We start from the raw sequence: 12,606 nt of genomic DNA on the forward strand, positions 1-12,606 counted from the left end.
CATAGTGTGCAAGAATTTTTAAGGAGGCATTCGGATGCATTGGGCCGAGGCGCGAGCATTCATGTTTGTATTGATCTGTGGTATTTTAGGCTGCTAGAGTTGGATAATATGAGGGGGAATGTGAACAAGGCAAGATGGGTGTTGGGGTGGAGTCCCAAGGTGGGTTTTTAGGAGCTGTTGAAGATGATCGTGGATGAGGATGTGAAGCTCAATAACAGAGAACCTTTTGGTTGATGCTGGATTCATTGATGCAAGGCAAAGATAGGGTTAGCTGATTTTTCTTTTCATTTTAGTTTCTTTGTAGTTCCTGGTTATTTTTCTATTATTTTTCCCTTATCAGGTTCTGATGTGATCTTAGGGTTGCTTTTCTCCGGTCTTGTGCTGGCAATTTGTTATGTTCATGAGCAATTCTTTGGATTTTTTAGTTTCTGGAGAGTAAAATTCTCTCTTTCTTCTCTCTTCTTGGTGTTCCACAATCTTTATGAGTTGAGCTGCTGTTGTCTGATTTTTTGCCTCTGGATCCGTAAGCCTTCATTCAATTCCTTTGAGCAGTTGAGATCTAATAAACTTAGTTATCGTGGTTTTTTGGCGATGATAGATCTGAATGTGTTCTCAAGTCTCTCCCTTTATCTTGCATTCTCTCCACTCTGTGAGATCTAATGGTTGTTGTTTCTGTAGTTAAATTGTGAGATATGGCAAATGTGTTCTCTAGACTTGATGACCCAATTTGCCAACTAGTGAGGCTTTTCCCAGCAATGCTTTGCTTATGGTTGAAGGATTGGCTGAGGGAAGTCGAAGTCAAGTTGAAGAGGGAAACATGGCTCGCAGATCTCTCTCTTTCAATCTATGCTGCTGAGTGCAAATCTTCTAATCTCAGCCGTCTGGCCTAAACCATGCTATAGGCCTGTTCGCTTATGAAAACATCTTCATCACACACCCGTGCATACACACACATATGTATGCATGTATGTATGCAGGTATATATGAGAGAGAGAGAGAGAGAGAGAGAGAGAGAGAGAGAGAGAGAGAGAGAATACAAGAGGCTGCTTACACTTGGGTGCAAAGAAGTCATAATCCACCTTACTTGTCAGATGTGAAATTAGATGGCTGGGGTGTGCCTTTGGCCCAGCTGAATGTCCAAAAAAAAATTGAGGACTTTGTGAGGAGAAAGGACATATTTCACATAGTGATGGAATTACCTTGATACCTCTTTGTTTCTTAGATAATGTGTATAACGTCTTATTTCCAAAATCCTTTCTATACATAACTTAGTAATTTCTATCTTAGAGCTTTTATGTGTTTTTGTAGATATATCAACTTCTAGAGGAATTGAGTGGTGACTTTTTGAAGGTATATATCCTGAACACAAATGAGATTATCATTCCGTGGACATATTGCTGATCTTTCTTCGCTGTTCTTCTAATCAGGTGCATATTATGTGCATTCTTTTCACTTTGATGTCATATGAGTTTATTTTATGATTTGGAGCCCTTTGTTTCTTAGTATTCTTTCCATATTGTAAATTATTATTTTTCATAATATCTACTGTGAACGTAAAGTAATAGCTTTGGTGTTTTATGATTTGCATCCTTGAGGAAATCTTGGAGGAGTTGCCTATTTTCTGTCTAGGATTTTCTTCATTTATTCTTATGTTTAAATGTTTATATTTAACTACAGTTGTTGAAAATATTTACCAAGTAGTTTGTGTGTTTGTCGGTGAATTTCATGTGTTCAATTGCTTATGCTAGGCTCCATTGCAGTGTGAATGACTGCCATTACCATAAGATCATAGGCTTCCTATTTATAATGGCTTGGATGAAAGTCCAATGAATGGATAGTATAGTCAGGGTCCTATGTTCAATATGCATCTTCAGTTCTGACCAAGAAGTAAATTGTTAATATTGATGTAACCAATGCAATTTGCTTGTTATATGATGAACCATTAGCTCTTCTTAGATATTAGCTTTCTGAACAAGATTAAAGTAAGAAAGTCATGACTAAGCATTAATATCTGTCAAGGAAGAAAGGAGAGGGAGCAGCCATAAATAACAGCCTAAGAATGGATATTGTGCTAAGGAAGCTGAGGCTATGAGGAATAGCCTGATATATCAGCCAATACTCAAGAAAAAATGAATCAAGAATGTGTAGTACCTCGCAGCTCCTTGATATTGGAGCCCAAAACAAACCTAGGATATCAGCACACACCCGGCATCCAATACAAAGGTGGGTGAGGAATCAGTCCCTTTCTATTGAACATCAAGTTTTTCTGACAAAAGTTATAAAAGAACTTGAGCCAGGTTCGCATGAAACAATAGTGAACATGAGATGGATAGAAACAATAAATGAGGAGATCCGGACTTAATAGATTTCGAACATCGGTAACAGTTCCAATTGAAATGTATATTCCACTATAAATATCATATTCCACTATAAATATCATTTTTACAAGCTCTCTATGCCTTTAAAGGCCACAAAACCCAAGATTTCCCACTTAGCCTTTGAAGGCCATACATTCACTCCCTCTTATTTTCTCTTAAGCCCATCCTATGTATACGTTTGGAGAAAACATTTGCCATCAATCATTTTATCAAAGGATCTGCTAACATAGCATCTATCGGAAGATGTACAATCTGAATCTCACCTTCTCGGATCTCGTTGCAAATGTGGTAGTATCACGACTTTATAGGCCTCGATTTCTTGTGAAACCGTGACTCTTTAGACACGCAAATAGCTTCTTAGTTGTCGCAGAAGATTTTGATACAAGGGCACTTCACTGGATCAAATCTTTAGTTTATTCTACTTCTTCAACTAGACTGCTTCTTTAGTTGCGAAACAACATGCCACGTACTGACTCCATAGTCGAGAGTGCCACAATATTCTGTTTCTTTGAGCACCAAGAAGCAACTCCACCTAAAAGTGTGAAGATATATCCGGATGTGCACTTACTCTCATCTGTATCCCCCTGATAGTTGGCATCTAAATATCCTTGTATCTGTATATCCGAGCCTCCCCCATTAAGGAGTCAGTAATTACGGTTCCCTTCAAATATCACATCACTCTTTTGATGGCCTTCCAATGTTCCATGCCTGGATTACTCTAGAACCTGCTAATCAAACTCGTGACAAAAGATAAATCTGGTCTTGTCCTTGACGTGACATACATTAGTGACCCAACTGCACTTTTGTATGGAATTCTCTGCATGACTTCCTTTTCTTTTGGAGTAGAGGGACACATGGCTAGGTTAAGCTTGGTCTTCTTATCAATTGGGGGTTAATATGGGTTAGCGAATTTCCATTTCAAATCTTTCAAGAATTTCTTATAATATGTTTCTTGAGATAATTGAATTTTCTGTCCGGGGTAATTTTGATTCCCAAGACATATGATGCTTCTCCAAGATCCTTCATATCAAAATACTGTGATAAGAAAGCTTTTGTCTCCATTACGAGACTCATCGTACTACTGGCAATTAACATGTCATCCACATATAGAGAGATAAAACCTCGTCATTTCCTCTGACCTTGACATTACACAGTAGCCCTCTTGGTTTGGCACAAAACCAACAGATGACAAGGTCTCCTGAAACTTAATGTACCATTGCCTTGATACTTGTTTACTGCCTTCAAGGGACTTATTGAGTTTACACACTAGATTTTCCTTTCCCTTTCTACGAAGTCCTCTGGTTGTCTCATATTAATTTCTTCTTTTACCTCCCCATTCAAAAATGCAGTCTTAACATCCATCTGGTGGAGTTCGAAGTTGAAATGGGATGCTATAGCTATTATGATTCTAATGGAAGGGAATTTTGCTACAGGGTAGAAGGTCTCATCATAAGCTGTTCCTTCTTTCTGGGGAAAGCCTTTAGCATGTAATCTGGCTTTGTATTTCTCCAACTTCCCTTCTGAGTTTAATTTCTTCTTGTAAATCCACTTGCAGCCTATGGGTTTTATATTAGGAGGTAGTTTCACTAGTTCCTAAACATTGTTTTGTTTAATCGAGTTAAGTTTATCAATCATAGCTTCTTCTCATTGTGCCTTTTCATGACATGTTATGGCTTCTTGGTGGGAACAGGGTTCACGTAGGGATTCTTCTTCAATTCTCTCATAATATGCTCCTTAGTAGATGAAGAATTCAGGTTCTCTCTTAATTCGGTTACTTCTCCTAAGACAACGTGGATTGGGATCAAAGGCCTTGTGTCATTTTCTATCTCATAAAACTTGGCTTGTTTCAGAGTGGCACGACCTTCGAGGAATTCTTCCTCAAGGAAATGAGTATTCCTACTCTCAAGGGCAGCTCCTGTGTCAGGATTGTAAAAATAGTATCCCTTACCATGTGGGGGGTATCCTATAAAGATGGGCATACAGTTTTAGGATATAATTTTGTCCTATTTAAATGGGGTATTAGGACATGGGCAGAGCATCCCCACACTCTGAGGTGATCAAGGGATGGAACTCGACCATTGAAAATATCATGAGTTAGAGGGACAACTTTTGTGGGAGTCTGATTAAGGATATAGTTTGCTATTAAAATAGCTTCTCCCCAAAAATCTAGGGAGAGTTCAGCATGTCTCATCATACTCACCATTTCCATCAGGGTCCTATTCCATCTGTCAGCTACCCCATTTTGCTGAGGAGTGTACAACATAGGATATTGATGTATAATACCTTGCTCAGTACATAATCCTTTAAATATTCGTGATATTCTCCACCCTTATCAAATCTAATAATTTAAATTTTCTTATCTTTTTGGGTTTCTGCTTCGGCTTTATACTCTTCGAACTAGTTTAGGGCTTCAGACTTTTCACTTAATAGATATCCATGGCCAAAACGGGAGTGTTAATCTATAAAGGAGATAGAGTACCTCTTAGGGCCCTTAGTGGCTATATTCATAGGTCCACAATTATCACTATGGACAACTTCTAATATGCCAGTAGCTCTTTGAGCTTTTGCTAGGGATTTCTTAACCATCTTTCCTTGAACACATGAATCACAGTGGTTAAGTTTCCATTGAGATTATTTATTAATCCCTCTCTTTTTAATCTCTCCATCCTTTTAGGATATATGTGCCCTAGTCTCATGTGCCATTTATAGGCATCATCATTATTACCATTATAACACGAGACAAAAGAAATTGAGTTCTTTATTACAACTGAAAAGAAACCATCTACAAGATGACCTTTCATGACTAATTCATCTCCATATTTCACCTCCACCTTATTATCAGTAAAAATGGCGGAGTAGCCTACCTTAGCTAATTTAGTGACTGAAATCAAACTCTTCCTCATCTTAGGAGCATAAAGAGCTTGCTTTAGGACCATGCTTTTTCCATTCTCAAGGAAGGATGAAATCTCCAATACCAAGAATTTCAGTTTTTTGATTCCCATCCGTATAGGTATATTGACGATTAGAGGCAACAGGCTTGAAATTTCTATACCAATTCTTGGTGTTTGACACATGAGCAGTGGACCCTGAGTCAAAATACCATGACCCTACGTTTGGGCCAGCTAGCATGTTCTCAAGGACCACACAAGCATGCTCCCTATTGCCCTTAGGATTCGCGTTCTTGGGTGCTTTGCAATCTTTAGTAATGTGCCCAAATTTCTTGCAGTTGTAGTACTAGGTATTCTTAAAATCCTTCTTCTTCTTAGGCCCAGTATTACCCATTTGATTCTCATTCGTTTTCTTCTTATTCTTGCGTTTGCCCTTCTTCTTCTTGAATGAATTGGAGTTTGGTTTAAGGTTTACTAGATTTACGGAGTCATTCAAGGCTGAAGTATCGCGAGACAATCTCCTTTCATCGGCTTTAAGTTTGGTGATGATCTCGTTCAACTTCGGCATTGCTCTCCCTTGCGGAAAGTCCTGCGGAAAGCCCTGAAATAAACCTTTCCTATGAACTCGGCATAAAATTCAGCAACTGGCAGATATGCATGTTTTCATTTGGCTTAAACTTGTGCAGCCTCGATTACACGAACTAAAGTTCTGAACTGCTGTATATGCTCGATTAGCTTGCCTCCTTCATCTTCATATCTGAATATTGCTTCATAGCCATTGTCTTCCTAGTGAGAGAAGGTGAGGCATAATCGGTCTCAAGTCGTTCATGAATCTCTTTGTAGTTTTCAGGTGCTTATACTTATGAGCATCGATGTCATCCATGGTCATAAGTAGCACATATTTCGCTAGAGTGTTTTTACGCTCTCAATGAGCACAAGCATCTCTTACGACCCGCCTTTCATGAGCATTTCCTCTTAGAACAGTTGGGGGGTCATCAATAAGCATTTGGGCAAGTCCTTCTTCAAAGAGGATATATCCTATTTTTCTCTTCCAACTAGCATAGTTTTTCCCATCAAATCTTTCAGACTTGGTAAATTCAGCTAAGAAACCATATGGTAACATGTTTCTAGAGAAATAAAAAAAAATGGCAATAAAAAAAATAGAGGCTTTGATACCAATAAAAGGTTATGTGGAACTCAAGGTATTAAATCCAAAAAAATTTCTTTTATTCTAATTCTAAATACTTGAATTCCACTTACATGGGTTACAATATGTTGTAAATTAAAATAGTACCCAAGATACAACCTAGGATATTTATTGTTACTGCCAAGAGAAATAGAAACAATTTAGGAACTTAAGACAAACTTCCACTATAATTTCTAGAACAAAATAAGTTCCTAGAAATTCATAGAAGCTAGGAAATAATACTGTAAATTAATTAAAACTACTGGGAAGATGCTTGGAGTTATCCTACCAGGACTTGGTACACCCTACACCCCATTCCCTGACCAATGACGTACTGTTACAACTTAAGGTATTGCTGGAAATTATGAGATAGGGAAGCTTTTTAGGCAATACTTCTTTTTCTAGGGTTTTTAGAGAGCTTAAAATCAACTAGGGTTTATAAAAATCCTATACGAACATATTTGGGCTGAATTTGTCAATTGAGCTCTCTGAATGTTGGGCTTCTCCCTTGTTTTTTTCAAAATACAACAAACCCTTGCTGCAAGGTTTCTCTATAACACCGCCTATTTTTTTCTTTTACGCGAAATATAGAGGAGAGAGTAAGTGGTGTGCCTCCCTATGGGTGAAGATTGGGGGGCACATGACTTCAAGTTTCTTGGAGATAAGAAAATTCTGATGTGAAGAAGAGAGAGAGAAGGTGTGTGAGTCTTTTTTTTTGCTTTTTGGGAGAGAAATTTTGTAATGAGAGAGGGAGGGAGGGACGGGGGGTGGGGTGGATGGGGGGGGGGGGTTGTTAAAATAAGTTTAAAGAGAAACAAGATGTAACCCCTATTTTGAATAGGATTCCAATCCAAGTATGTCTTATCCAATTTCCAGCTTGCTTTTAGGATAATTAGGAAATTCTTGGGGTAAGAGAGATTTAATTAGAGCTATCCATCTAAAAAATCATCCATCACGATTTTGTATGGAAAGATGGGAACCTTATCCCTTTAAAATTTGACCCAAGTCCAACTCTCATTTAGAATTGAAATATTATCAATCTTTATCATAGATCTCAAGGATAGCAAACCAAATCTAATTTGAATTAGATTTTCTTATTTTAACATATTTTAAAATTGAACCAAAAATATTGAACGATCCCTCTAAAGGTGGCGTGCCCACCTTTTTTTAAAATAAAAAAGTCGTGTGTTACCCTGTTATAGCTAGAAAAGTGGTGTGCCACAAAGGTTTTAAAATATAAGGCGCGCCACCTAGGGGTGGCACGTGGCCCCTACAAAAACAAAAAAGACACTCACATGTGGGGCTCGTTACTTGGTCCCACATGTGTTAACTTTAAGTTATGAAATTTTCATAAATACCCTTCTGATGAAAATTGCAGCAAAAATAATATTTCAAAATTATGAAAAAATATTTAAAAATTATTACAATATTTATAATACCAATATAAAATATATTAGTAGTGGACTATTATTAATGGTTCAAAATAAGCGACAATAAGGGCACTTCATTCGCCTCAGAAACTATGATCCGGTACTATTTTCTTATCCAATTAAACGAAGACTCGTGACCAACAATCTCTAAGTCTTGTCCAAGTTGGATAGTAAACAGTGGAACCATGATCTTGGAATATGGATTTCAGTTCCTCCTTTTAAGAGCAAGTCTAACACTTCTCACCACCGAGCAAAGAGGGCTCTCTCTATGGATATGTACACGTGTCCCTATATAAGGCTGCTTCCCAGTAACGCGGCTTTCATGTGTGCATGCCATGCAGAACTTTGTTGAGGCTTTGACCTGTGCTCTCACAGGCCTACAATCGTACATAGGAGATCACACAGTTCTTTTGGCTTACAAACATGACTCTTGGGCATCTTTTCAATCTCAATATGGGATAACCCACTGCAAACCCTTTTCGGTAGTGACACATTTCTAGGGTTAAGGGTTTTGGACATGACTAGGGCCATTAACCGCCCAACCCTTGCTTAGTCAACAGACACTCCCACTGAAGTTCACATTCCACTATAAATATTATGTTCCTAGCTCTCTAGTCCTTTAAAGGCCACAAAACCCAACATGATTAATGCTAGATCTTGTTGAATTGACGTGCTTTTTCATTGCCACGTGCACCCAAGAAGGCCTTGGCTGAGGACTAACATATTTTGCACTCAGTGTACATTTAATGGCAAAGTGTATAAGGTTGTCATCGACAAAAGGAGTTGTGAAAACATTGTGTTTCAAGAGATGGTAGACAAGTTACATCTCAAGGTAGGAAATGATCAACATCCTTACAAGGTTGCATGTTCAAACGCAAAGTTGAGGTACCTATTACTTCTCCATGCTTTTGATTAAATTTTCTTTTGGTAGTTTCTATAAAGATGAGGTTTGGTATGATATTGCACCAATCTCATTTGAGCTGAGGTACCTATTTCTTCTTGATGCTTGATTAAATTTTCTTTTGGTAGTTTCAATAAAGATGAGGTTTAGTGTGACATTTGACCAATGGATACTTTTCACATACTATTAGGGTGCCATTGCTAATATCACTAGAAACCATCCATAATGGTGAGTTTAACACCTACACTTTTTGGAAGGATGGTCATAGAGTGGTATTATTGTGGGGTTTTTGAGGCCATTTAAAGGCTTTACGAGAACATGTGACCAATTTTACTGTAGTGGAACAATGAACTTTAGTTAGAGTATGGTCTAAGGGGACCAAAGTTGGCAATATTGATGTCGGGACTCAAACTAGGCTTGATGAACTAGGCCAGTTGAATAGTAAAACTCTATGATACCTTGGCATGTAGCATAACCAAGAAGGGTTAGCAGGGTTGCCAATTGATAAGGTCAAAGATGCCCAGGGTAGTCTTCCAAGGGACTGTGTGACCCTTATGAGTGATTGGTACGCTTGAAGGGACAACGGCCAAATCCTCATCATAAACCATCACATGACATGTACATATGATAGCCGTATCAGGAAGCAAAACACCATTGAGAGTTTTCCATGTACATGTCTGAGAGATAGCCTCAATACACCCATTGCAATGTGTGTGCACATGTCTGTGTGACATAGGTTTGTCCTTAAGGGGAACTTGTAGTCCATAAACTAGGATTGTGTTCCCTTCACCTATTGGCTAGCTTTGGTAGCCCAATCATGAAGCCCTGTGATGGACTGTGGGTCATGGGAACTACGGTTAGTATGAGAAAGTGAGTGCGGTTCATAGTCTTTAGTAGAGATGGCGTGCCTCAGTATTTTCATGTTTCCCTTAACAAAATTGGATCCAAATCTCATAAAATTAAATAAGAAATACAAAGTTATATTAAGTGGTAGCAAGTGAGAATCCAAATTGTGTTCCTTCTTTGTTTTTTTTAGTTTATTTTGTAATCTTTGGACCTTTGTTAGTGCTTTAGCTGGTTAAAAAACGGAAAATTTTAAACTACATAAACGTGCTAGTTCATCAGGTCCAACTTTCAATTATACTGATTATATTGATAACCAAATTTTTAGATATTTTATTTATTAATATCTTTACATTATAATTTATATAATGTATAATTTTTTGTTATAGTTAATCAAAATTTTCACATTGGAGGATATTATACGACAAATTTCAAATTTAATCTAATTTGTATAATAAAATAATTATAAAATATAAACCAATAATTCCAATATCAATGTATAATATTGTACTTAGTTAGGTTGTGATAATTTTGGATGACTAAAGTGCATTAATAAATGTTTGATGTGATGCTAATTTCACTTTATATGGTAAATTAATTTTTTAATCTTACAATATAGAAGTATTTTCTAATATTTTTAAATTATTTTGATGTTATATTATAATATTACATGAGAATTAATAATTATACGGACATCCAAACAAGGAAACATCGTCTCAATATTCACATATTTTTGCAAATAATGAAACTACATGATATACACCCCCAATTTAAAAACAAAAACGCAAAGAACACTATTTTTATAGATTTATAGTTATTTTTTGAAAAATTTTGGGACAAAATTTGTGGATTCAGCCGGTTCTTCGATCCGATCCACTGATCTGAGATGCTTATGGGTGTGAACGATTCGGGTCACCTATCCACTTCTCTAAGCACTGGTCAAGAGTATAGAGAATGAACCCCCTACAGTGTATTTATAGAGTAGAGGCTAAGGTTTTGGGTTTTAAGGTTTTGGAGATCTTGGGGACCTGTGGGGTGAAGAGATCTTAGCCCTTTATTCCTTAGAACAACCATCATAATTAAATGAATGAGCTACAACCATTAGCCCTTAGTTTCCATTAGCCCTTAGTTTCCATTACTTTATTCCCATCAAATATTTGTGTAGAGAAATTACTTGATATTTATTTATTTAATTCTCATCAATTTCTACAGTTTCCACTTTTAAAACAATCATTCTTGATTTGAAATACTTTCATAATATTTCAAAACTATCTAGAAGGCTTAGTGTTTCAAAAAGCGCTAGGTGGCACCTAGGCGACCATGAGGGTCTAGGCCACCCAGCGCCTAGGCGGGCACCCAGAACCTGGGCGGCTCAGTAGAAAGAAAAATGTTAGAATTTTAATATTGTAACCATAAATGAGGAGAATTTTTTATACTCTAACCACAAATATTATAATTTTGATATTCCATCCATAATCCATATTTAATATTTCCATGAATGAGGAGAATTTTGATAGTCCTTAATCCATATTTTCATACAATGTTAAAACCATAGAAGCATACACGGATACACACAAAAGCTAGATAGTAGAAACTAGAAACTAAAAATAAGAAAAAAAAATATACAGAAATTCAGAAAATATACAGTCTAGGACTCAATAGTCAACACTCAACACCAAGAGTCAAGTGTCTTCAACTCTTCATTTTTCAGCCGTCATCATCATCATTATCAAGAGTAGGGTAAGCCTCATTATATGCATAAGATTCGACGCCATCATCATCAACCTAGATCACTTCTTCTAGCAGAACTAGAAATAAATCTATTTAAATGACAAGGATTTTGTTCCTGTTTGTGTTTTATTGAACTCATATATCGGTTAATCTCCTCACTGATAGCTACAAGAACATTTTTACAACGGGCAACATTTCCCTTAATACCGACAAGATGTTTCTTAAACCGGTTTATGCCCCCATTTTATCCTTTTTTGCAATAATTACATCTTGTGTAATTTTTGTCATTCGGATTTTAGTTATATCCATATTCCAACCCGGATCTCCACTTCGACTAGATCCTGATGAAGACATCTGAAAATAAAACAAGCAATCTAAAAAATAAAGTTTGCACTTACTTTGATTGCTCGAACTCCAAACTTCCCACCTCTGAGATGTTTTCTGGTGCTAAAATATTCAAACACAACCTCTAATAGGACTAAAAAACTCCAAAACTAAATCTAAACTTGATGGATGATGTTTGGATCCATTTCCCATAACTTTGAGAAACACTTCGATCCAATAAAAATTACAAAATCTAGTTCTTTGGAGGTTTCTCTCTTGAAAATGGGTTCTTGTGGGTTTAGGTTTCAAATGAACTTAAAACCCACCTTTGAAAGCATTTTTTCTTTTTTCCAAAAAAATCCTAAGAAAAACCCATTTCCGCCCCTGGGCGGGGCGTAGGCCTTGGGCAGGCGCCCATGGACCTTCCGCCTAGGCCAGGGTGATGTGTCCAGACCTTCTGGACTGCCTTCTGGACTGCCTAGGCACTGGGTGGTCTGCGTTTTGAATCACCGAGAAGGTTTGCTTCAAGGGCCACTCATTAAGGAAAGGAAGAGGTGGGGTGTTCCACCATGCATGGCCTATGTGGGCTCGTTGCCCAAGTGGGCTTCTATGTGGTGAATTGGATCCAAACAATCAAGAATATCATAAATGTATTGAGGATTCCATCCTTTCTAGAAATTGCTTCTCACATCATCTTCTCAAACTGACCCAACAATTCCCATGACTCACAACCTATTAAAAGAGTTCATGCTTGGACTATAAAAGTCAGCCAATAAATCATGGAGACATGATCCTAGCCCATGGATTATAGGTCCCTCCCTGAGGACAAGTCCCAAGTCCCATTCTGGCATAATACCTTATAGGTCCTTGCAACACAGTCCAGCATTCAGGGAGTCATCTCTTTGGCACATGTACACGACACACC

The 12,606-nt window shown here is 37.4% G+C and overlaps 1 protein-coding gene across 17 annotated transcripts in view; it reads left to right on the plus strand.

Annotated features, from left to right (window-relative positions):
* Nucleotides 1-12,606, plus strand: part of LOC105420082 (vacuolar acid trehalase) — a 66,867-nt gene that overhangs the window by 19,785 nt on the left and 34,476 nt on the right. For 10 of the 17 annotated variants that reach the window (XR_016059434.1, XR_016059433.1, XR_016059432.1 and 7 more), the window contains one exon: nucleotides 1,309-1,350. Coding sequence is in view for 2 of the 17 variants with exons in the window: in XM_088872233.1 (XP_088728359.1) it covers nucleotides 1,309-1,350 (42 nt within the window). In the remaining 15 variants the exon portion in view is untranslated. Of the gene's footprint in view, nucleotides 1-1,308; nucleotides 1,428-12,606 lie in introns of all 17 variants that reach the window. The other 7 variants (XR_016059439.1, XR_016059441.1, XR_016059440.1 and 4 more) reach the window with 1 other exon arrangement.

This window comes from Amborella trichopoda, chromosome 7 (assembly GCF_054954075.1).
Source record: "Amborella trichopoda isolate Santa Cruz 75 chromosome 7, AtrichopodaSantaCruz75HAP2 v2.0, whole genome shotgun sequence".
Classification (NCBI taxonomy): domain Eukaryota; kingdom Viridiplantae; phylum Streptophyta; class Magnoliopsida; order Amborellales; family Amborellaceae; genus Amborella; species Amborella trichopoda.